This window comes from Podarcis filfolensis, assembly GCF_964270895.1.
Source record: "Podarcis filfolensis genome assembly, chromosome: 1".
Classification (NCBI taxonomy): domain Eukaryota; kingdom Metazoa; phylum Chordata; class Lepidosauria; order Squamata; family Lacertidae; genus Podarcis; species Podarcis filfolensis.
The window spans coordinates 4,261,683-4,287,719 of NC_139604.1; the positions used below are offsets into that span (position 1 = coordinate 4,261,683).

At 44.5% G+C, this 26,037-nt stretch overlaps 1 protein-coding gene and 1 long non-coding RNA gene across 8 annotated transcripts in view; one reads left to right on the forward strand and one right to left on the reverse strand.

Moving 5' to 3' along the window:
- The window catches only part of LOC310743599, a 265,247-nt gene that overhangs the window by 118,030 nt on the left and 121,180 nt on the right, over nt 1-26,037 (forward strand). The gene's annotated exons all lie outside the window — the stretch shown is intronic.
- The window catches only part of SH3BP4 (SH3 domain binding protein 4), a 39,431-nt gene continuing 19,235 nt past the window's right edge, over nt 5,842-26,037 (reverse strand). For all 7 annotated transcript variants that reach the window (XM_083627838.1, XM_083627837.1, XM_083627839.1 and 4 more), the window contains 4 exons: nt 22,275-22,540; nt 15,374-17,727; nt 10,605-10,793; nt 5,842-9,145 (listed from right to left, as the gene is read on the reverse strand). In XM_083627838.1, coding sequence (XP_083483964.1) covers nt 8,921-9,145; nt 10,605-10,793; nt 15,374-17,727; nt 22,275-22,392 — 2,886 coding nt within the window. In that variant the 5' untranslated portion in view covers nt 22,393-22,540 and the 3' untranslated portion in view covers nt 5,842-8,920. The remainder of the gene's footprint in view (nt 9,146-10,604; nt 10,794-15,373; nt 17,728-22,274; nt 22,541-26,037) is intronic.

A 26,037-nucleotide genomic window follows, 5' to 3' on the forward strand; every position in this document is an offset into this window, starting at 1 on the left:
TGTTGTGATTTTATCCTGTGAGCTGCCTTGAGACCGGCAGGTACAGGGCGGTATACAAAATTAATTAATTAATACGGGTGATTTCAGCGCGATATAGGATGGAAGTGTAAGTGTGAATCTGCATCCTGAGCTCAATGCTCATCATCTGCTTTTCTGGGGGGGGGGAAGAAACATTTAATGAGATGCAGGTTTTTTCAGTAAAAATGGTAATTAGAAGTATGACAGTACAAGAACACTTTAGGTTCAAAATGCAGGAGGAAAGTGAGCATATGTTCTTCCAAGGTGAACTTAACTGCAGCATTTTCCCTTCAGTTACTGCTCTGAATATACAATAAAATCAAATGGCTTTAAATGGTCCTTGAAGTTTAGCTGAATTACGTATGATGATTCATTGGAAAGAATAGCATTTTTAAAGACCACGGAAGGTACACTGTATGCCAGCAAAGGGCAAAACATAATAATCAGCCAGGCATGAAGGTGCAGAGAAAAGGTTTACAGTCCCATTGGCTACACAGTGAGAGCACATTAAAACTCAAGAGCATAAAAAGCATGTTTTTCAGTTTCTCATGCTCATTTGATTTCTCTTTGTTAACAAAATCCATGAATATAGAAATTTCTATTCCATCATCCTTTTCAGTGTGTTTCCCAGTGTGTACATGCATAGCTATTTACATCCCCTTGCTGCATCCTTCCAGTACCTTTGCAACCCTCCTTGTAGACAGCAGGGGCAAGTGGAATGCACAATTATATGCAAACTCGGTCTCTCTTAAGTCTTCTGGCATGTCAGGTTAAAAATGTGGGTGCTCCTGTGGAACACCACATGCTTTCATGCCAAGGACAAACACCCAGCTCTCATCAAACCAAGGAACACTCTTGCATGGTGATTTCATTTATGCTACAACTACCTGGACTGCCTGGACTTAAAAGCAAATAGGTAAAGGGACCCCTGACCATTAGGTCCAGTCGTGGCCGACTCTGGGGTTGCAGTGCTCATCTTGCTTTATTGGCCGAGGGAGCCAGCGTACAGCTTCCGGGTCATGTGGCCAGCATGATTAAGCCGCTTCTGGTGAACCAGAGCAGTGCACGGAAACGCCGTTTACCTTGCCACCGGAGTGGTACCTATTTATCTACTTGCACTTTGACGTGCTTTTGAACTGCTAGGTTGGCAGGAGCAGGGACCGAGCAACAAGAGCTCACCCCGTCAAGGGGATTTGAACCGCCGACCTTCCGATCGGCAAGTCCTAGGCTCTGTGGTTTAACCCACAGCGCCACCCGGGTCCCTAAAAGCAAATAAGGAGTCAGTTATTTTGGTTAAAGAAAATGTGATGAACCCATTATTTGCAATCAGCAGGGCCAGGCCCTCAGAGCTGCAGTCTCTTATCAGGCAACTAAAGAAAGGAGCACTGAGGGAAGGCTTCAAACAGAGCTGTGAAGTTTTACCCGTTCTAGTTAGAAGGTGACAGCAGCACAAGAGTAGCTGCATTTCTGTTCCTCCCCACCCAGAGTGAGGGCAGTGCAATGCAGGACCTGGCTACCCTTGCCACTTCAGGGGGCATTGCCATGTCAAGTCAGATTGGGTACTTGTCACTGTGACAAAATCACATTCACAACTCCTTCCCCTCCTGCCGCCCCCAGAAAGCAGCAGCTCAAGTCCATGTGGAGCAAGAGAAAAAGCCATAGTGACTATACCAGCAAAAAAGGGTAATAATATAATTCTTTCAGCATAAAAGCCCCAAGAGCAAATCTTTAGAGCAATACGGATAATGTGGCTTAATTTTGATTCGTGGTTTATGTCCAACATATCCAATTGTTAATTTTAATTATGGATTAAAGGATTGCAATGCAATACAATGCATTACAAAAGAAGCTTATGGATTCTTGCTGTAATCCAGGATTCAGTTCCTAACCCTAATTAATCATTTTTCATAAGTAAGCTATCCGCATACAGAAAATAAGCCACAAAGCCCTGACAGCTTTCACACACATCTCCAGCGCGTACACTAACAAACAGCTCAGAATACAGAGGTCTACACATATGATAATGTGGACTGGATATCCTTGAGATTTCCTAGGAACTAAAATATAGTGGGTGGTACCCAATGTAGCGTGGGACGCGGGTGGCACTGTGGGTAAAACCTCAGCGCCTAGGACTTGCCGATCACATGGTCGGCGGTTCGAATCCCCGCAACGGGGTGCGCTCCCGTCGGTCGGTCCCAGCGCCTGCCAACCTAGCAATTCGAAAGCACCCCCGGGTGCAAGTAGATAAATAGGGACTGCTTACCAGCGGGAAGGTAAACGGCGTTCCGTGTGCTGTGCTGGCTCGCCAGATGCAGCTTGTCACACTGGCCACGTGACCCGGAAGTGTCTGCGGACAGCGCTGGCTCCGGGCCTCTAGAGTGAGATGAGCGCACAACCCCAGAGTCTGGCAAGACTGGCCCGTACGGGCAGGGGTACCTTTACCTTTACCCAATGTAGCACAGTGTAGCACCCTTCATTGCAAGGATTTTGATTTGCGCAACAGGACTTCCTCCCTCTCATCCCACAGTTTCCCCAAAGTCTGTTTGGGGTTCCCACCCACCTCTCTAAACTCTGGAGTGGATTTGGAGAGAGCACAGGGCACACATGGGGCGCAGAGAGCCTCCTTACAATGACCGGACACAGTAGTTTAATACTGCCCCCTGAAGCATTGTCCAGGTCTTATATTCTAACAAGAAAAGGCAGAGGTTAAAAAAAAGATCATGACTGTAGAATGTTATTTTCTGCTTACAGAACTTGCATGTACCTGCATAGCTGTCAACTTACAGATTTGAAAATAAGGGACCAGCAGCCTTGAAAATAAGGGACCAGCAGCCAAAATAAGGGACCTGCAGCCTCAACTGTTCCAGGCACTCCAGTCTTCCTGTCCTCCTGCAGTCTGGTCAAACTCATGCTGGTAGCTCCGAGAACACTGTCCAACAACTTTGTAACCAGAGGTTCAACTGAACAGAATCTGAATCACATGCACCACAAGGCCTATGCAGCCTCAACTTAAGATGGCTCCCCAGCCTGGCTTTGCACTGCAAAGTTTGCAGCAGCACGTGCAACAAAATGGCGTCCAGCATTCAAAAAACCCCTCAGCTTGCATTAACTAGCCACACACAAGGCATGCAAGCTCCACCCCCCAGTCGTTCTTAGACTTCTTATTGGGTGAGCAACACAGCCAAGCAACACAGTTGGAGCCTCCCTCCTCCCTGGCCGGCAGGGAGAGAGGGAGAGGAGCTGCTTCCTTTTAAATTTAAGGGACATCATTTAAGGGACATTTAAGGGACATCCATCAATAAGGGACAGCAGCGGGACATGGCCCTGGAATAAGGGACTGTCCCTTCAAATAAGGGACACTTGACAGCTATGTGTACCTGCTATCTTGCTGTCAGGACTGCTCCCTTGTTGGGAAACAGAAGCAGAGGTGGTGTTAGTTGTAAGCGAAATGCTGAACCCAAGACAAAGACAGGTACAGGTTGCTAGGATATTGATGTTCCATTTCACCTAAACAGATGTGTGGAGCTGTTGTATGTCACATGTCTGCTTACATTCCAGCACAGCTTGCTGGGAACTTCCGTTTGTGTATAGCTTTTGCCTTATGCTTCTTGCTCTTTGACATGAAGGAGAGCGGCCATGTTTTCTTTGTCTTGATCTATGCTGAATAAACTGCTTGTAAATATGCTTTACATATGCCTCTGTCTGCCCTTCCATCACAAAGAGATTGTTATCTCTGCTGACTTGCGTGCTCAGCTTCTGAAAGGCTTGTGAAGCTCTGAGTCGCAGTTTTGATGCAGAACCAAGGACTGGAGTTCGACCGGCAACCGGCTGGTGGGCTGGAACCAGGTGGGCCTGCCAATTGCCCCTGTTCCCTTGAGCGCATCACAACACAGATACCCACCTGTGGAACTGCATTATGAACATGTCAAAGGTGTGCTCTGTGGCTGGGCTATGGATGCCAGCATTCAAGACCATCTATAGGACAGACACACCAGTTTTACTGAACTGTGTGAGTCCCCTAGGGAATGGGAAGCTTTGTGCCTCCCTATGTTGTTGGCTCTAGTTTTTATCATCGCTGACTGCTGGTCATGTGGGCTGGGCTAAAGGGATTTGGGAGCCCCACCACAGCTGAAGGGCCACAGGTTGTCCATCCTCATTGTAAGTGGCAGGTAGGTTGTGGCAGAGAGCCACCTGGTGCACCACAGATGACAACTGCTTTCAATTAATTTTCTACTTCTGCAGATTCAGACCAGTGTGCCCTTTGCCCACTTTATCCTGAAAACAAGCCTGTGGGAGGAGATACAGTGACTTATCAAAGATCACCAACAACCTTCATGGCTGAGTGGGTATTTGAATCCAGGTCTCTTTGCTCCTAGAGTGAACCACAGGGCACCCAGGCCACCAACAACCATCTAGTGCAGCCTTCTGAAAGTCAGGGATCTCAACTAAAGCATCCATGACAGATAGTTATTCAACCTCTGCTTAAAAGCCTCCAATCACCTCCCAAGGGTGATCGTTCCACTGTCCATCAGTTCTCTCTGTCAGAAAGTTCTTCCCGATATATACTCTGACTCTCCTTTCTTGTAACTTGAAGCCATTGGTTCAAGTCCTACCGTCCTGAGCAGGAGAAAACAAGCATGTGACAGCCCTTAAGATATTTGAAGATGGCTATCATCTCTCAGTCCCCTCTTTTCCAGGCTAAATTTACTTAGCTCCCTCATTCCTCATAAGACTTGGTTTCCAGATCCTTGATCATCTTGATCACTTTCCTCTGCACATGCTCCAGTTGTCAATATCCTCCTTAAATTGAGGCACCCAGAACTGGATACAGTACTCAAAGTGTGATCTGACAAAGGCAGAAAAGAGTGGTACTATTATTTCCCTTGATCTGGATGCTAGACTTCTGTTGATGCAGCCTAGAATAGCATTAGCTAAGACCCATAGATCCTTTTCATATGTAGTACTAGTAAGCTGGGTGTCCCCCATCTGCCTTACATTTATCCATATTGAAATTCATTTTGTTAGATTTGACCCAGTTCTCTAATCTCTCATGGTCATCTTGAATTTAGATTCTGTCTTCAGCGGCATTGGCTACTCCTCCCAGTTTGGTGTCATCTGCAGATGGAATGAGCCTCCTCTCAAGACCTTCATCCGAGTCATTTATAAAGCCGTTGAACAAAAAGGGGCCCAGGACAGAACCTGCGACACCCCACTTGTCACTTTCCCAGAATGAGGGTTGTCACTCTTTGGGTTGGCAGTCAACAGCTACAATCCACCTAACCGTTCTCTCTTCCAGTCCACATCTTACCAGCTTCTCTGCAAGAATATCATACAGGATTTTGTCAAAAGCCTTACTGAAATCAAGATAACCACGCCCACAGCATTCCCCCACACCAACCAAGCTTGTAACTCTTATCAAAAAAGGAAATGAGATTCGTCTGGCATGCCTTGTTTTTGGAAATGAGCTCAAAGTTGTAAGCAGTGGCGTTGAACTGCTGCGCCTGACACAGAGGAAATTACCTGTTCAATGAATGTTTGTTCCTATTGATTTAAGTCATACTTCTTGGGTATATTTCTTGATGCTATGGGAAGAAAGCTTTCAGGTGGGAATTGGAACATCTGAGCCCATTCAGTTCTGGTGAGAACCTGACACCACCCCAGAAAGGGTCTCTGCAATAGTTTTTATTCCAGCCTTCACAATGACTAAAATCTACATCTGATGTGAAAGTTCAATGAGAATATGCAGAGTGGTCATTGCTTCAAAGCACAAACACACAAAAGTCTGAGTCAAGCTCCCCCAAAATGAATCACACTGAAACAAAGCAGTGTTCAAATATCTGCTTTAATTGTAGTTTTGACAAGTTTTTTTTATTTAAAAAAATGTACAACAAACTACTTGTACAGTGTATTAATGTAAAATCCAAAGCAAGCTTACAATGTAAGGACATACTTTGAGTGAAAGGCATTTGGCTGAACATACAAACCACTCCAACTATGTGCTAGGACCTGACTTTTTTTTTAGTCAAAACAGAAAATCAGTCATGCAGCAATTGCATCAAACTAAGCTAGAAAAGCTGCTGTTGTGATTTGATAGTTCTCCATAGTGTAGGTGTTGGTGGTGTGTAGTAATCATCCAGGGGAGCTTTTAGACTTTAAGTCAAAACATGAAAAAGTGTGTAAGACCTGAGGTAGTTTGATAAAAATGGCAGAAAAAGGCAAACCAGACCATTTCCCTGCCTCCCCCCACCCCCCCAAAAAATCTCATGGAATATTTCATCCAATTTATGGAAACGAAATCTCCCCCAATAGCCAGCTTTAAACTCCCACTGTTAAAACTGATTAAAATCTCATTGCTGTGGCTCGATTCTGCTCTTACAAGACACAGAAGTACAAACTAACTCTGTGACTGAATCTGTAGAGTCCACAATCACTGTAACCAAGTTTCACGGGTGAAACGCGTCTGGCACAGAGGCAGGTGCAGAATAAGGCTACCTTGAACACAGTATCATTAGCTCAGTGATTGCGCACATACAGTGAGAACATTTATACACAGGAGGGGGCCTGCATTCTCACATCCCCATCCATCTGTGGGGAGCCTAGACTGTCATGTGCAATATATTCCCCTCAGGTTTCCGTGTATCTAGAGAGAGACTAACCATTCCACGGACTTGTTTTATTTCTGAAAAATATGACAATGAAAGAGAAGCCCCACCCCCCAGCCCAATTAAAAATATTTTACTCTTAATGCTCTGGCTTGCCATCTTGCATCATATTTTTGTATGGGCTACAATACAAGGGGGGCTGTTTTTCCTTCCCTACACTCAAACATGCTACTCAGGATCATGTGCAGATTCTGGTTTTGTCGAGAGAGAAAAACAGGCATGCTTTGGAAAAATGACTTCCATGAGCACGGGATAATACCACTAGCCTAACCAACTTCAAACATGTGAGGTGAACACTTGCATAGGAATCTGCTTCAATCTCTTGCAACAAAACCCCAAGTTTAAGGTGCTTTTCATTAGACAGAGTAGGAAAGTATGTAGGGAGGCCATTTAAAAGGAGCCGGCTAAGAAAGCAAATAAATGACAAGCACTTTCCTCGCTAATTAAACATGTACGCAAACAATAGGAACACCTTTCCAACAAGCTTGGATCATGCTTTCTTCAAATTCTGGAACTGATGATAGGAAAGTTGTGTTGTATAACCCAAGTTGCTTAAAAGGTCAGCTCGTTCCAAAGAACAAAGCTGTGACATGTTTCTAAAATGGGAAAACAGGTTTAAAACATTACTAATAGTGATTACGTTCCCTTTAATATTCAACATTTGAACAGTGCCTTGGGAAATTTAGTAAATGTGTTATGAAAATCTCTTGTGCAAAAAACCAATTCACACACTAGAAAAAATGAAAACACTTCCCACATGAAGTATTTTGGAATCAAGAGGTAGACTTAAAGGGCTTCACAAAACCTTCATTTGAAAGTTGTACAACTAGACTTCTTTCTATAGCTTTATATGGTACATGACATCACAGAGGTGGTGTCATTTCAGCTCTTGAATGCTCATACAGCACATAAGGTGAATTCGAGTGACCTAAGGGCTAATAAATAAACAGAATACCCTTGGGAACACAATGAGAGAGTGCTGTCAAGTCAAGCATTTCTGAGTGACCAACTAGGCACCTGATCAGAGGTAGGTCTAGTTCTTGCTTAAGGTGGAAAATGTGTCTAGGCTGAAAATACTTCAGACTGCATGCAGGGCCTCACATGGTAAGTATGCTCTTCACAACTTGTGGTCCTCCAGATGTTTTGAGGCTATACTGCCATCATCCCTACGCGCACTAAGGCTGATGGAGCTCAAGAACCTTTGGGGGTTGCAGACGGCTGCTCTATGTGTTATGGGCAGGGGGAGTGGACTATAGGCTTCCCTTTGAGGAGCCAGTTTTCTGCATCCAGAGAATGTGTGGAATAGAGACACATTCAGTCATGTGAGCTTCAAGTGGTGCAGCCTCAACACAGGGCAATGACCCTCAAAAGAACTAATCCTAAAACTTCAGCTTAAACAATGGCACACTTAAGAACCACTATCGAATACTTGTTTCTGCATTTAAAATAATACACTGTAAACTTCTGGTGACAGCCACCTGCCAGCAGAGATGGTCAAGACACTACTGTTAGAGGATGAACCTGTGAAATGCTATTTGACCATAAGTGGTACCCATTACAATTTTCTAAAATGTGAAAGGGGATGGATCAGTCCTATAATCTGAAATTGTTTCTAGTTATTTCTAATCATGGATCTGAAGCAGCTTGGGCACTAGCACATAGTCCTAAATTTTAACAAAATCACTTCAGTGGGGGTGGGGGAGGAAGTGTGCTTTTTCTTCCTTACAAAAAGGTGTACATAAAAGCGAACCATGGAGAGTCGTTATAAGACCGATAGGATCACTGGATGGGGGGGGGGCGTGTTAGCACACTAATGTATAAACTGTTTTCAGAGCGGCACATTAGAAATTGCAAATGCTTGCAAGATGCCTGACTGTGCTTCACTTTAATGCACATCAATGACTCATTGAGGAATGATAGTTTTAAAGGGGGCAAAAATGTGTTTCATGTTACACAGAAATGGTAGCTCTCCAAAGTAATTTCAACTTTCAAGGCTGATATCTGCAAATGCCTTAAAAAGTTCCATTTTAAACGTTACAAATTAAGAAAAGCTGTCAACCACAGAGCATAGAAAACAAGAGTCTTGAGTGTCTTCTGCACCAGGGAGAGGCAACAGTAAGAAGTTTGCAGTCTGAGCACAGAAACTATTGCTCAAAACTTTGGCTTTGCAGAAGTGTCTTCCCACTGTGTTTTAGTTAAAAACATACAAATAAGAAGCATCGAGAAGTTAGGGCTCCCCTTCATATAGCATAGTCATCATGGTCTTGTGGGCTGAAGGCAGATGCCCTCAAAATCTCCAGGGAGTTGACTAAAATTAGTGTTCCAGTGAGATGCTTCCAGCGTTTTGTGATGGGATTTTTCATCTTGTCAAGGCCAATGTGCAGCTCTTGTGTCACATCGCGATAACTGTCTCCCATCTGATTGCTCCATGTGAGCATAAAGTCATACGCTGGTTTCCACATTGCCTGCCAAGGACAAGAAACCAGCATTAACACAGTATACAAGACCCCTCTGCCGTTAGGATTTATGTCAGCCAAACCAAACCATCTTGGGTACACCGTCTCTGCAGTCTCTTGCAGACCCAAGAGCAAGGGCTGTCTCATAACACTTTTTGACTGGACCACACGTGGGATAAAAATCCTGAAATATATACCTAAGATATTCATCCATGTGATTCAACACATACAGGCTGAAATGGCACAGCCTTGACACCAGCTGCGACTTCAATGAGAACTAGACCAAAAGAAAGGCAGGAATTTCAGTCCTAGAATAAACCGTATCAGAACAAATTTATGAGAAATACTGCAGCAGGCTAGGCTACATTTCTTCTTATTAAAGGGTTTCCCGCAAAACCAAACGCTAGAGGACAGAATAAGGAAAAGGTCTCAGACACAGGACACTGAGTCCAGAAACACTGCTGTCAAATTACCGTATTTTTCGCCCTATAGGACGCACCTAGATTTTTTTGGGGGGGTGGGGAAATAAAGGGGGGGAATTATTTTTCCCCCCAGGCGCGGGGGCGGGGGAAGCCCGAGCTTCCCCCGACCCCAGCCCCCAGAACAGGTCGGAGAGCGATGGCGATGGTGCGCACACGTTCGCCATCGCTCTCGGAGCTTGCGAGGCTGCGGGCGGGGGAAGCCCGAGCTTCCCCCGACCCCAGCCCCCAGAACGGGTCCCAGAGCGATGGCGAAGGTGCGCGGAGCTTTGGCATTGCTCTGGGAGCTTGCCGGGCTGGGGGGATAGCTTCCTGAAGCCAGGAGAGCAAGAGGGGTCGGTGCACACCGACGCCTCTCGCTCTCCAGGCTTCCGCGAAAGCCTGCATTCGCCCCATAGGACGCACACACATTTCCCCTTCATTTTTGGAGGGGAAAAGTGCATCCTATAGGGCGAAAAATACGGTAGATGCTTCGTGTGCTGCAAATTTGGGTCTAACTCAAATTTGCAGCTGACAAATGGCTCGGTATTCTTGTAAGTACTGAGGGGTTTTCAATAACTCTTTCAACATTACAAATAGTGGCAATAGTTAGCTGGATGGAAAGAAACACCCAGTGCTTGTCTGCGCCAACTTTCCCTGTTCTGTTGAACCACTCCAGCTAAATGTGAACATGGAAAACAGATTAAATCTGAGGGTGGCCAACATTCAGATTGTAAGTACTAGGAAGGGTGAGCCATTTCACTCTGATACCTTTTTGCGATAAATACAACACCTGCAAGACCATGGAAGAGGAAGAACACTCAAGGCTGGATGCATTTCTTCCTGTGTGGCCACTTTTTTTACCACAGCAAACATGCAACAAAAATTGCTGTGCTCTTTTGTCATCATTCAAGATCAAAAAGGGAGCTGTACATAATAGCAAACTGTTTTTCCAACCTATAGTGCTGATCCAGCAAAACCCAGAATGCGTTACATGAAAGCTTTCTTACCTCACTATCCACAGCTCCGTTCTTGTCTCGATGGGGGGCTTCATAAGCATCCATCTGTTGCTTGGAGACCTTGGCCAGTTTCTCAGCAAGCTCTCTCCAACGCTGGGCCACTTCCACAGCCGTAGTCAGAAGCACAAAATCCTGAATTAGCCTCACAACCAAGCCCTGGCAGTCCATTTTCAGCAAGGCCTGAAGGAATGCAGAACAAGTCAGGTTAGTCATGGACACCCAGCCTCACTGGTGCATCAGGCCATTTCTGTAGGAGATCAGAAGATAGAGAAAAACCACTACTATTTGATATTTCTATTCCCCTCTCTGTCTGGTTATATAGATACTCCAAACAGGAGTACGTTCAGGTAATGCTTAGTTCTTAAGCCAAGCAAAATAGAAGTGTGTAACTGATTTGTCCAAGATGTTCAAAGGTCTGGAAACCAAGCCTTATGAGGAACAGTTGAGGGAGTTGAGTGTGTTTAGCCTGGAAAACAGGAGACTGAGAGAAGATAGAATCATAGAATCGTAGAGTTGGAAAGCCCCAAGCATTGTCTAGTCCATCTCCTGCAATGCAAGAATCTCAACTAAACATCCATGACAGATGGTATCCAACCTCTGCTTAAAAACCTCCAATGAATAAGAGTCCATAACCACTTGAGGGAGTCTGTTCCACTGTCAAACAGATATGATAGCCATCTTCAAATGGCTGTCACATGGAAGACGGATCAAGCTTGTTTTCTTCTGCTCCAGATGGCAGAACCTGAACCAATGGCTTCAAGTTACACGAAAGGAGATTCCAACTGAACCGCTGATGGTAAGAGCTGATGCACAGTGGAACAGACTCTCCTTCACTGGAGGTTTTCAGGCAGAGGTTGGGTGGTCATCTGTCATGGATGGTTTAACTGAGATTCCTGCATTCCAGGGGTTGGACTGGATGACCCTCGGAGTCCCTTTCAGCTCTACAATTCTGATATTCTATTCTAGGACCTTGCTATTCCATTAAATTAAATGTAAATATCCTATTTTAATTACGTGTGTGCAAAGGCAGTGCAAAACCAGCGTATACATTAGGATATGCAGCATAGACAGGAGAATCCCTGTGGTCTGGCCTTCAATAAAGTGCATTAATTACATTATAGCCCACATGCTCTTAAAAGTGATTACTACACTCCTGCTGGGATTAGCAAATTTGACAACAGGAGTTTTAATTCCTCCTAATTGTACTATTTCAATTTCTGGGGGGGAAAGAGGCTGTGAATCTCATCTGTGTGCTCTAAAGTGACCACTTGCCTGGCCATTGGCTATTACTTCACAGTAGTAACAATGCTCTTCCTTAGCATTTACTGAAGTTCCTGCTTTACACCAAGGCAGCAGGCAGCATACCAAAGAAGAATGCTTTAAATTCAAAAGTCACACTTCAAAAGAAGTGCCGGAAGAATGAATCATAGAATCATAGAGTCATAGAGTTGGAAGAGACCACAAGGGCCATCGAGTCCAACCCCCTGCCAAGCAGGAAACACCATCAGAGCACTCCTGACATATGGTTGTCAAGCCTCTGCTTAAAGACCTCCAAAGAAGGAGACTCCACCACACTCCTTGGCAGCAAATTCCACTGTCGAACAGCTCTTACTGTCAGGAAGTTCTTCCTAATGTTTAGGTGGAATCTTCTTTCTTGTAGTTTGGATCCATTGCTCCGTGTCCACTTCTCTGGAGCAGCAGAAAACAACCTTTCTCCCTCCTCTATGTGACATCCTTTTATATATTTGAACATGGCTGTCACATCACCCCTTAACCTCCTCTTCTCCAGGCTAAACATGCCCAGCTCCCTTAGCCGTTCCTCATAAGGCATCGTTTCCAGGCCTTTGACCATTTTGGTTGCCCTCCTCTGGACACGTTCCAGTTTGTCAGTGTCCTTCTTGAACTGTGGTGCCCAGAACTGGACACAGTACTCCAGGTGAGGTCTGACCAGAGCAGAATACAGTGGCACTATTACTTCCCTTGATCTAGATGCTATACTCCTATTGATGCAGCCCAGAATTGCATTGGCTTTTTTAGCTGCCGCGTCACACTGTTGGCTCATGTCAAGTTTGTGGTCAACCAAGACTCCTAGATCCTTTTCACATGTACTGCTCAAATGTAATTCAAATGTACTGTATTTTTCGCTCCATAAGGCGCACCCACTTTTTTTTGGGGGGGGGGAATTCAAGAAAAAAAATATGCGGCTCTTGGGGGCTTTTGCAGGAGGTGGGGGAAGTGAGAGAGCCTCACTCTATCCCTTCCCCCACCTCCCACAAAAGCCAGGGATAGCCGCGCGAAGCCTCCACAGGGCAGCGGGATGAAGGCTCCCCACTGCCCTGCAGAGGCTTTGCGGGCTACCCCAGAGCTGCTCAGGAGCTTGTCGGGGATGGCGGGGGAAGCCCAGCTTTCCCCCACTGCCAGCCCCAAAGAGCAGGTCAGGGAGCAGTGGAAAGGCTGAGCGCAGCGTTCCCACTGCTCCCTGAGATTGGGGCTGGTGGGGGAAGCCCAGGTTCCCCCCCCCCCAGCCCCAGGGACCACACATTTGCTCCATAAGACGCACAGACATTCCCCTTAGATTTTAAGAGGAAAAAAGTGTGTCTTATGGAGCGAAAAATACGGTATGTACTCTTCAATGTTTAGATAATGCCTCAAAAGTGGGCAAACTTTCATTTCCAAATAGCTGATTGGATATGAAATAGCTTATAGGTAGTGGAGTGATAGCAAGTTTCTGCACCAAGGAACTTATTTATTTATTTATTTATTTGGTATGGACATATTAGGCATGGTAGGACCACTGCAAGGGCCCTCAATTCTTAAACAAAGTGGATTCTCTCCCCGCTAAGTATTTTCCCCCAAGCCATTAAAAGCTGAGTGATGGTCAGGGCACCACACACTTATGTCTCAGTATGAAATGATGGGAGCTGGAAGTTAATCTTATTAAGGCAGACCTGCTGCCTCCTGCATGTTCCCCCAAACTCCAAAACCAAGCCTGAAATGAGCCCTATTTCTGGGGGGGGGGTCCCCTAACTCCACTGAAAGAGTTTGACCTGCTCTTTCTCTGCTTCACAGGCCTATAGGCCATGGGCAACCAACTCATCCTCTGACTTCCTAGAGCATTTCCTCCCCCATGAACTCCAACAGTTGATTTCCCAGCAGGCAGAAGTAGTACAGTGGTACCTCGGGTCACATACGCTTCAGGTTACAGACTCCACTAACCCAGAAATATTACCTCGGGTTAAGAACTTTGCTTCAGGATGAGAACAGAAATCGTGCTCCAGCAGCACAGCGACAGCAGGAGGCCCCATTAGCTAAAGTGGTGCTTCAGGTTAAGAACAGTTTCAGGTTAAGAATGGACCTCTGGAACAAATTAAGTACTTAACCTGAGGTACCACTGTATCTTCCAGTTTACAACCCCTATTTGTACACTTCTTAACATTCTGCCAAATCAAGGAGAATATCCAGGTAATCTGATAATTCATTTACGTTGATGGCGCTACACAACCATCATGGCTTTGCAAACTTTTGCACTACTCCCGCTGGCAAAGCAGAGCCGCCTCCCTCCTGTCCTTTGCTCACACTCCTTACTGAACACCCACTTCCTTCCTTCCTCATCATTCTGTATCACAGCAGCTTAACCCAAAGATTCCCCTTCAGGCAACCATCACTTTATAGCATCTTGTAAAATAGCTTTCATCATTAAGGTAGAATTCTTGTAAGAATTAAACCAATCAACATGTAGTGTGTATATGACATGTGTTGTGCATCATGGTTTTAGACACTGGGTGTTCAATTCAGTTTCCTTTAAACATTCTTTTTTTAAAAAGGGGGCAGCTTGATTGCAGCTTTAAATGAGGGTAACTACTGTATAACACTTTCCTGAGCACACAAAGTTTTCTATACTCTTGAGGAAGAAGTAAAATAATTATATAACTGGTTCCACAAGATGGATTTCTGGAAGGTCATTTTTACTTAATGAAAAAAGCAGCACTTTTATTAAGAAGGCCCAAATCCCGAGAGACCTGGCTTTCAATTTGTCAGTTGCAGTGCACTTCTTTGCTCAATGAAGCAAAGTTTTAATGAGCAATTTCGGAGGGAGATACAACCCAAAGATGAAATTTACCTGCGGTTACATAATCCTAAAAATGCACCTCTGAGCTGGGAAAGGGATCCAGTCAAAGATTTTTCTGTGATTGTCTCTTGATTTAATCACCTGAGATATGTTTATAAAAATGGCAAGAAAATGCACATTGTACAATGCCATGTATCTGCACTTCAGTCATTGAAAACAGAATGGATAGCAACCCAAGTCTAATCATGATTACTCCTAAGTAAGCCCTCTTTATCTTAATGGTAGCTACTTCCAAGTTTAGGTCTGCAGCCTAACACAATCAAGGCTGCAATCCTAAACTTATTTACCTGGAAGTAAGTTCTGTTGAATTCATCATAACTTACTTCTAAGTAGACATTGTTTGGATTGTGCTATCAATAGGTGTAATGTTAGTAATGTACAAGGGGATGCTCAGCCATTACCTCAGGCCCCCTGGTTTCTTGAGAAGCACCTGGGTGGTACTTAAATATATAGCAACAGTGAAGAAGAGCTGGTTTTGGTGCTCAGTTGTGCTAGGAACAAGCAGCAGCTTTCACAGCCTTAGTTATTTTTCCCGCAGCCTGTTCAGGGGAGTTCTTAACACAACAGAATGCTGGAAACCAGGTGGAATGCTGGAAACTGATTTAATACTTCCAGTAACCAGAATACTTACTGACATCAGTTCCTTCTGGAAAGACTTCCTATCCTTACTGTCGGAATTATTACAGTCTTCTTTCAATTTCTCCAACACAGAAGCCACACATTCTGGCTCACTGTCCAGCTCTGCTCGACAGAAGAAAACAAGTGGCAAGTTGCTGTATCCCAGAGCATCTGCAAATGCACGCCAGCTGCTAATGTTTTCCATGAGCAAAGTCCTTACTGAAGCATAGATATAGGTGAGAAACTTACAAGGCCGCAGGATTTGCTCCAACAACATACTGGTGGTGAGCTCGGGCCCAGAGAAATAATTCGGCTTGGCTTTCCCAACAACTAAAACATTTTTGGTATGGACAAGGCCAATTTTACCCTGATAGTAACCAATATACCATTCCTTTGTCCAGAGTTGACCTTTCAACTTGATTTTCTCCTCACTTAGCAAGGCTATGGCATCCCCTTTCTTATATTCCAAGAGATAATGGTTTTTGTTTTGCCGCACTACAGTTTTCAGTAGTTTCCCATATTTTAAGCTTGCCACTATCCGATCCTGGAAGACAGGGTATTTGCTGGTGGTTGCAAGAGGAGACAGGATTATTTTCCCCACTTCGTTTTTCTTCAGGAACCTTCGCTGCCCAGTTGACCTGATAGCACTTTTGGGAGGAGGCTGTGGTGTTTGGACACAGAACTGAGTCAATATGGCATCCTTAGCATCCTTGACTTGTATTCTCAGGGTGAAGTCATACAGTTCGTTGGGATCGTGTGACATGATGGGGAATATGAGGCGGCTGACTTTGCCCAGTTTCATCTGGAAGCCCCTCACGATCTTTGCCTGCTCGCTGGCTCTTACCTCATAGTTAGTCATGTTTGAAAACATGCACAGCTTTAGGTCTTGCGGCCTCTCTAAGGTGAACTGGTGCTTCCCCCACAACTGCAGCGCCACTGCCGATGTACAATGTGCATGGCGTGTAACTTCATTCACCAGCAGAGTCTTGGGGGCACAATCATGTCCAAAGATGGCCACCACAGTTTTAAAAGAAGGGTGTATGTGCTTTGGCCCATAGACTCCAACTGTGATTTTTTTACTAATGTAATCCCAGACAGTGTAAGGATATAGAATGTTCTGTCCCTGGGCCACAATGGCTATGTACATGCAAGGCTCCAGGTTTTCCAGCTGAACCTGGATGGTGTCTCCATAGCAACAGCCAAGTCGCACCGGTGTGTATGGACCGTCCTTCATGTCGCTGCGCAGGCATTGCACTCCCACCAAACTCTTGCTCACTGGGTCATTCTTCACTTCCGCTGAAATTTTCATCTCCAGCAGGATGGGGGTTCTGGTTTCCATGTTGCTCAGCTTAATCTCTAGCACAGGGCTGATGGTGCTGCATTTGTCGCTGTTGAGCTCAAGAGGAGGATCCAAAAGGGCCTTCATGGAGATTTGTTGTGTGTCGCCAGCACCCACGTGCCCTTCAGGAAGACGCATGTTAATATTTGTATCTGGAAGCTGAACTGCTCCCCCAGAACTATCTAGCTTGCAAACTATGTTTGTCTCCACAGGTTGCGTCTGACCCCAACCAGGGTTCTGGCCCAGCAGATCCAGGTCGTGGCAAGACCTTGCTAATTTTCGATGGTTCAGCCATGCAGCTCTGAAGTCTTCTCTGCTCTGGAATTCCTCTGGGCTAGGAGATTTCAACCCTGTGAAGAAGCCTGAGGATTCTGGGTTTTCTGACTTTGCCTGGAGTACGGAGAGCTCCGATAAACTGTAGGAGCGCTTGCTTCTGAAAAAAGGATTGTCCCGCCTGCTTGGCTGCTCAAACTCAAATCCATTCATTGATGGACCCTCATCAAGATGGTTACCTAGGCTGCTGTCAGTTGCAGAACTTGACCCTGTAAAGGTGGGCACCCCTGTGTCAAACAGCAACAAATCCACAGTGGTTTGGTGGGAGCAATCCTTGTTCCTATCAGGCATTATTTGCAAATTCCCATTCAGAAAAGGGTTAGTCTGCATGTTATTCATAAAAGGGTTGTTTTTGGCTAAGCTCAGGTTTAAATCTGTCCAGTCTCCAAGCAGGTCAAGCTCTTTGGCTCCCTCATCGGAGCTTTCCAGCAGATGGTCTATCATTCCACTGTCCGTTAATGAAGAGTTCCGGTAGTTTACAGGCTGAACGTAGGAGGCTGGGATGTAGCCCATCTCTGTGGTATTGTGAGCATACCACCACTCACCTCCTGAGGTATCTAAGACATAAAGGTGGTCACCCTTGGAGAACTTCAAGGTGGTGAAATTGTTGGGGCAGTAGTCTTTAATTGCTACAACTTCCTTTGCATTTCCAAATGACGTAGGATTGTCTATCATCAAGGCACTAGGAGAAGGCACTGCAAATCAAAAAGCAGAACGTAGTGAGCAACTGCAGGTGATAACAACCATCTACCAGCATTGCACAATTATACTGTAGCTCTTTTGCTTGTACTCTGAATCAGGATATTTGCATGCATACACACATGCACGCGCGCGCACACACACACACACACACATTATTTTTCAAGAGATTAATGGATTCTGCATTATTAGAGACTAAGACTGCAATCTTATACCAAGTTTACCTAGGAGTAGGCCTTGTTGAACTCAATAGGGCTCATTTCTGAGTAGAAATGAATAGATGTGCATACATTGCACTGTAAATCTCTATTGGGGAAAGGGTGTGATATGGGTGAGTTAACTACTTGCAGATTTGGAGATTAATGTGTGGGCAAATTCATCACTAGATCCACAAGGAGACCCTGTGCTAAATGTGGGCTGTGGCACACAGCAGTGGAAAAAGAAGTTGATTGAGAATGGCATTGGCCATGAACTGATTCAGCTTTGTTATACAAGGCTTTAACTAGTATTTGTTGTACAAGCATTTGCAAGCATCAGGTTACTCCTGTATCAGATAGTTATTTTTTAAAACAACTGCCTCATTAACTTACAAATCCAATTCCAGGCTAGCAAGAGCCAAATCTAAACAAACAGCTGCATAGGTGAAGGTCTGGCAGAAATCTGAGGGACCCATCCACTTTCACATTCTTTCACATTCTCCAGTACTGAAATGCAGGTTGCTCCAGGTTGGAAAGAGTTAAGAGAGTCTTAATGGTAGTGCAAATTTTATCCAAGTCATGGAAGATAATTTGTCCATGCAGGAAGGCTTACACATTCAGTAGTGAGATTGCCTGATCTCAAAGGCTCACAGTAATAAATTCAAAGGAAAAACAAAATATGAGATTCCACGTTGCTGAATCTTAAGTGGAATTAAATCTTATAGCAAAGAGGCAAAGTGTTATATCATTACCGAAGAAGGCTCAGAACACCACGTACAATGGGAGGAAGCTGCTGCATGATAAGAACGTTAATGCTTCAAGGTAACTTAGACAAGGGGGAAAGCCACACATAAGGAATGCTTTGCATCCATTATTCTTAAGGAAGATAACTGCTGAGCAGGGCAAACCAAAGCAGAGCTGATGTAAATGAGTAGGGAGAAATGAAGATACTAATCTGCGGCTGAGAAGCTTAGAGGTCTTAATGCACACAAATCTGGGTTACTAGATAATCACAGTCTGAGCATATTAAAAGAGACAGCGCATTAATCTTAGGGCCTAAAGGAACCCTAAAGTCACCCAGTCCAAATGTCCACATTTGTTTATATATTAAATCTCTATCCCAACTTTCCACCAGATAACATTCAAGGTGGCCAACCACAACAATACAGACAAAATACAATAAATCAGCAAGGAAACACTCTCATATGTGGCTGAATGTAGGGTCCAGTTTCAAAGAAAACCAGAATTTAAGGCCAATTCACACATCACATCCTACACAGAAGGCTCCTCAAAAGTATTGCTGGCTTAAAGAGCATTGTGTGTGATGACCCTGTACATATGTCAATCCTTGCATGCCCATGCAGTGTGCTTGCTTTGGGAAGCCACATAAATAGCATCCTAATGCTCATTTATGCACATGTGTAGGATCACACACACCCTCCACTCCAGGCATGGAAGGATAAATGTTCAACATCTATTATGAAGACCTTAATGCCCTTGCTGGAATTGAACAAACTTCATATAAACACCAACTTCATTTGGATACCCACTCAGACATTGGGGGGGCATATATTGGGCGGGGTGGGGACGCGGGTGGCGCTGTGGGTAAAACCTCAGCGCCTAGGACTTGCCGATTGTCAGGTCGGCGGTTCGAATCCCCGCGGCGGGGTGCGCTCCTGATGCTCGGTCCCAGCACCTGCCAACCTAGCAGTTCGAAAGCACCCCCGGGTGCAAGTAGATAAATAGGGACTGCTTACCAGCGGGAAGGTAAACGGCATTTCCGTGTGCTGCGCTGGCTCGCCAGATGCAGCTTGTCACGCTGGCCACGTGACCCGGAAGTGTCTGCGAACAGCGCTGGCTCCCGGCCTCTAGAGTGAGATGGGCGCACAACCCTAGAGTCTGGCAAGACTGGCCTGTACGGGCAGGGGTACCTTTACCTTTATATTGTGGGGGGCACTATTTTTTCTGTTTGTTACTATGTTATGCATTTTTGTACTTTTATACTGTAAACTGCCTGGCGATCCTCAGGCGAAGGGTGGTATAGAAGGTGGTAATAATAATAATAATAATAATAATAATAATAATAATAATAAAACAAACAAACAAACAAACAAAGCTTGCAGGGCACCAGTAAAAATCAAAACCAGTTAAGAGGCCTGCACTCTGTTTAAATAAAAATGCCCATCTGTTGTCAGCAGAACATTATCAGAGAAGGAGCTAGCCAGGCTTCCCTGGGTAAGGGGTTCTAGAGTTTGGAGCAGCCACTGAGAAGACCCTCTTTTGCATTCCTACCAAATGTGCTTCAGGCGTTGGTAGATGAAAAGGAAATGCCTCTTTCTATGGCGAAAATCTTAGCACATTACTACTTCCTGTAGGTTAATAATCACTGACAGTATAGACAAAACAGCTGTTTACCACCCCACCCCCATCAGTAAAACCTGGCTGGTGAAAAAGGTGAACAACTACACTGATTGCCAGTATTTTCTCAGGCATAATGCAAAAGATTGTGTTCATAAATCTCTAATGGTTTGTGACCTGGATGAGTGAAGGCTCACCTTTCCCATATTGTGACACCAGGCTGTCTTCTCCAGCCACCCTGCCCCTGAAGTCAGGCAGACAGCAACCAACCAAAGAGTTTTACTGCAGTCTCTGAAACTGGTCTCTCAAAGGGATGCCCGTCTGCTGCTTGTTCAGGTCCTTTTTCTACAGCAGAATACTCAGTCATCACGAAAGCCCTGGCCTGTACTCTAAAATGGCGCAGCCTCAGCGAGAATTAGGTCTTGGGGACTGCACATACGCGAAGCAGCAGGTTTTGCAGATGGAGCCTTATCACTAATGGGACAAATGCAGGAGGGGCTAAAAAGTGTATTTTGTGTTGGAGACATTTAAAGCCCACAGCAGGATACAAACGGGTGTGCTTCATGCTGAGTGAAGGAGGATGCCAGGATGATCTCTTCTCCTGGTAATGTGAAGTTATTCATCCTCTTTCCACTCTTGTGGAATAGAGGGGAATACAAGGGGAATATAGAGGGGAAAACAAAGCGAACACAGTAGCAGAGCCCACCTCTGCCCACCCCAGGGACAGATGGCTAAGGAAAGCCGCTTCACTAAACCAAAGTTTTCCATCTCTGGATCAAGGTTAGTTTCAGTAACCATTAAGTCAATCTCAATCTTGTATCCACTGACTGAATTCCAAAGCAGAATCATGCAGCAAATATAGCTGCTGAAACAATACACAATACTTTCATCATAATCTGCCCGCCACAGCATTTCCTATGAGGAATTAAAAAATTCTGCTAAATGTGCTGATGCTCCTGAAATTTCTCCTTCAAGCCATGCCACACTTAGTTATTCTAAACATAAGGTATTAACTCTCGGAAAACTTTTTAGAAGAGCATTTATGCAGAAATCTTTTCATTCCAAAACAATATTTTGAAGTATTATGTGAGTAGTATGATCAAGAAATAGGATCATGTGACACTTTAAGGCACAATTCAGACAATGCATCAAATCACAATTAAGGAAGCGTAACTATGGTTTGATTTGGTGTGTGATTGACAAACTATTGCTTCCAATAATCTGGCAAATCAGAGTCAGAAACCATGAGTTTGCAAACCATGGCTTATGCTAAATGGCTTGTAGTGACCAGAAACAGGCCTTTTTCACTTATCCCACCCACCATGCTTTGCCTGCTGCACATCTGGAAGACAAAGCTACAAGAGCAAAAAGCATGCGCTAGGGCAGGGGTCACCAGCCCCACTGAAGATTTCCACTGCTGCTCCTTGGAAAGGGTCCCAAACTCTTAAGCTTTCGTTTTTTAAAAAGAAAAAAGAAGTGTCTGGTCCTTCCAGAAAGTTATTGGGCAAAATGCACAGAAACCTACTAAGCAATTTCTATGAAATGAGAGTCAATGTGGTGCGGCTGCCTTGCATGTTTTTCCAGGTACTGTGGAATGCTCCCTGTTGCCCTTACACAGCAACAGCATCGGTGGGTGTGCATGCACAAAATCAACACTGTGTGATCTCCACAGTCAGGACCAGCAGGATGTAGCTGACGCCCCTTGGTAGGCAGAAGGTCGTCAGGGCTGGCTGTCTTTCTGATTTGGTGTTATGTCATGCTCCCCATGGTAGCCATTTTGTATTATACCATGCTCCCTGCCCCATAGCTGCTAGTTTGTGACTGGTGCTGCCAGTGCTCTCACAATTTGAAATATGCCCACTGGTCTGAAAAGACTGGTGACTACTGAGTTAGTTTGGTGACTTTACTGTGATGGTGCATACAGACTCCCTTCTCTTGCAGGCACTTCAGTTTTGGTGCTCCAACTTACATACAAAAAACCCGCTCACCTTTGACGGAACTGAAGCTGGTTTCAGAAAATTCTTCACTCAGGTCAATCAGTGTCCCCTCAGATCTGCACCGCGGGAGCCCGCTGGCATTGGCAGCACGAATCCTCTGGGCTGCCATCTTGAGATTTGTGCCCGTCCCTGAGAATCTAGTGGGCCATCTTCTCTACAAGAGTTGCGCCATTTTTCTTCAGAAGCTTTAAGCTACAAGTGCGTTTAGGGTGCTATTTGTTTTTTGGGGGGGTGTTTTTTTACAACTTGAGACAAATCTGAAAAGAAAAAGAGTGGAAGAGTTACAACATGTTTTCTCTTAAGCATTTCCAACTTTGACATGAGAGTCTGTTGTAGAAAACTTCTCCTTCTCCAATTTCACTCTAAAGTTTATAGTCCGCAAAAACACATCTGAGTGTATTATTTTACTACAACAAATAATCAAAGAAATGGTGGGGGAAACTCAAATAATCTACTTTTGGCTATTCATGGGCAAAAGCGGGGGGGAGGGGCTATAGGATCCTGTTTCCCCACTGCAAAGTACCATATTGCTTACTTTAAAATATGTTGAAGGAGGGGTAAGTTTCTTTACTACACCTGCTCAAGTCACTCTAGTATAGAAGGTTTTCTGTCCCATATATATCCAGTACGACCAGAGGCAGACTTCGGTTTTGACCAGTATATCTTTCAAAAGCAACATAATGGTTCCTATTCAATCCGTTTTCTTTTGGCCAGGGTAGAACAACCAATAAACCTGTAGCCCTCCAGAACTTGCTGGCCTTCCACACCTCTCATCCTTGACCACTGATCATGCTGGCTCATCATGGCCAAGACTGCACTGAACTACCGTCTAAGCAGAGTATGTTTGGGCTACAAGAATCTAAGTTACGTTGACACAGAGATCTCCTCCTTAGAGAGGACCTTCTCTGTACTCTACCTAGTTCAAAATAAGCAGCCCACCAATGGGCTTTTCACACTACTGAATCAGTCTTTCCAGCAATTTGACTTGGACCACTGCTCAGATTTAGCATAGATAAAATCCAAAGGAGAAATGCAATTCATCAGGTGAAAACACAAGGAAATATAGATGGTCACATTTAAAAGCAACTTGTCCAGGGTGTGAACAGTTAACCAGCTATGTAGCCAAGTGGACATCCACTCCCAAAGTAGTTATTCTACCAGTGCTTCTCAGCCAGAGTGCTTGACTGCTCTCCATAAATGTTTCCCACATTTAGTATCCTAGCACCAACAGGTGCATAAAATGTAGCAACAATTACTTTTATGCCTAGTAACTGCTGTGATGATGCCCCTGGTCAAAAGCTTTAACCACTATCAGCAATGTAATATCTTAACAAAAATTATTCCACTTAAGTCCTTGTTTATGAATAGGAACATTCATTTCCTGTTTCAGTTAAGTAACAATGACATTAAAGGTAAAGGTAAAGGGACCCCTGACCATTAGGTCCAGTCGTGACCGACTCTGGGGTTGCAGCACTCATCTCGCTTTATTGGCCGAGGGAGCCGGCGTACAGCTTCCGGGTCATGTGGCCAGCATGACTAAGCCGCTTCTGGCGAACCAGAGCAGCGCACGGAAACGCCATTTACCTTCCCACTGGAGTGGTACCTATTTATCTACTTGCACTTTGACGTGCTTTCGAACTGCTAGGTGGGCAGGAGCAGGGACAGAGCAATGGGAGCTCACCCCGTCGCGGGGATTCGAACCGCCGACCTTCTGATCGGCAAGCCCTAGGCTCTGTGGTTTAGACCACAGCACCACCCGCGTCCCTCAACAATGACATTAGATGCGTATTAATGACTAAAGGTAACGAGTTGGATCCAAAGAATTGCAAGCAGAAGCGAAGAAGCACTGGTCAGTGCTATTAAAGGCATGCTGGCACCGTTAAACTATTGCTATTGGGCAGGGAAATTCCACAGCAGTCGTCCTCCTGCCTTTGCATGCAGAAGCTTCTGTGTAAACTGGGGCACATCTTTGGGTTCAGGTTGGAGCTCCTTACACTATCATGAGAGTGAAGATGCCTCCCACATGCACAGGGTCTCCCTCGGTTCCAAGACCAGGGCTTTGTTTTATTAATAGTTTGCTGATGTTTCCAGTTTATTTCGCAAAGTGCCAACTAGGGATGGATGATACCTGGTTTTCAACACCGCAATATATCACCAGCTAAACATCGTGATATATCAATACATCACGATGTCTGAAAAAAGAATGGGAGAGATGGCTTCCTTTAAATGTTGTTTTTTTAAAAAAAAACTTTATTTTTTAATACGTAGGAAAGCATCATCTCCTGAAATGACCAATCAAACAAAAATAAAATTAAAAGGAATCCTCAAAGATACAAAAAAACAAACAAACCCCAAAACATTTTAAATGGGAACCAGAAGGTCTTGGTTGTTCTTATGGAAATACAGCCTTTTAATGATCCTTTGACTAAATAAATCCAAGTCAAAACCCAACCTCAGATAAACAATTGCTGTACAAGGAAGCTCTACTTTTGACAAACAATTTACTTTTATTGGAAGGGACAGTCATTTTGTCTTTGGTCATACAGTCATAATAGTTCTTAGGATTCCTCAAATGAGCTATTACTCTCTGAGGAGATCTACACACACACACACACACACACACACACACACACACACACACACTTTTTTATTATTTGGAGGCACTAACTTTTCCCCAGCCTCTTTCAAACAACAAACATTAGCACACCCCTTTCCCCCCTCCTTTCTCAGAACTGGCCGTGTTTTAGGCTGCAGAGGTCCGGATGTTACTTTTAAAGACATGGTTAAACATGAGGGAACTTTTAAGCATCAAAATTTATGGCAAAGGTTTTTCTTAATATTTCTAAACCTTAGAGTGCAAATCTTGAGTTCAGCTGAAGCCTCTGGAAGCTGCCCATGCCATAACAGACACGATGTCAAACAATATATTGCCTACTTTTTATGCAATGTGCACCTTTAAGAACAAATGTGTTGAGGGGTGGGTGTGTCCGCACAGGTGTGTGTCAGGGTGAAAGAAAGCCCAGTTTCACCCCTGCAAAAATACAAAGCTGATAATGAATGAACTGCAGCTAAAATCTCACATTTATTTTTCACATGGCCTAGTCCTCATCTGCAGACTGCAATAAATTGGCAGGCATAGATGCAAACACAGTGTTTGCATGAATATGGGGGAAGGAAGAAATGGAGTTGACGTCAGAAGAAAACAAAAAGGAGAGAAAATAATAATTATGTAAAAGCAAGTTACAGCAATGATTAACAAGGCTGCGTTGGTGTTAAGACACACATCCTGGCATTGGTAAGCTAATTAACACATGAAGGATAATAAAAAATCTTGTCATTTCAAGTTGCAGGTGCTAGAATTGAGTTTCTGTTCAAAAGGCAATTCAGCAGTTTCATGCCGGAGTCTCCCTTCAAAGCTCCTTTTTTCAGAGTGACCTGGCAGGCTGAAATGTTTTCCTGCTGGTTTCTGGACATTGCCATTTCAGGTGTGAGTTTTCCACGTGCTTATTTCATCTGAATTGACAAGCTGCGTTCAAAAGAAGCAAACTTGAAACCATGTTTTCAAGTTTTGTAGCAGGATTATTTTAAGCCACTACTCTAATAAAATACATAAATCACTCACTCTAAAAGACCAAGTGCCACATAAAGAGGTTCTGGTTTTGTTTCCCCCCAAATTTCCAGTTTTTCTATTTAGAAAAAACTTTTCCCACCCAAAATTTTCCAGTTTTCCTGGGTGTTCTCCTCTCAGTACAGG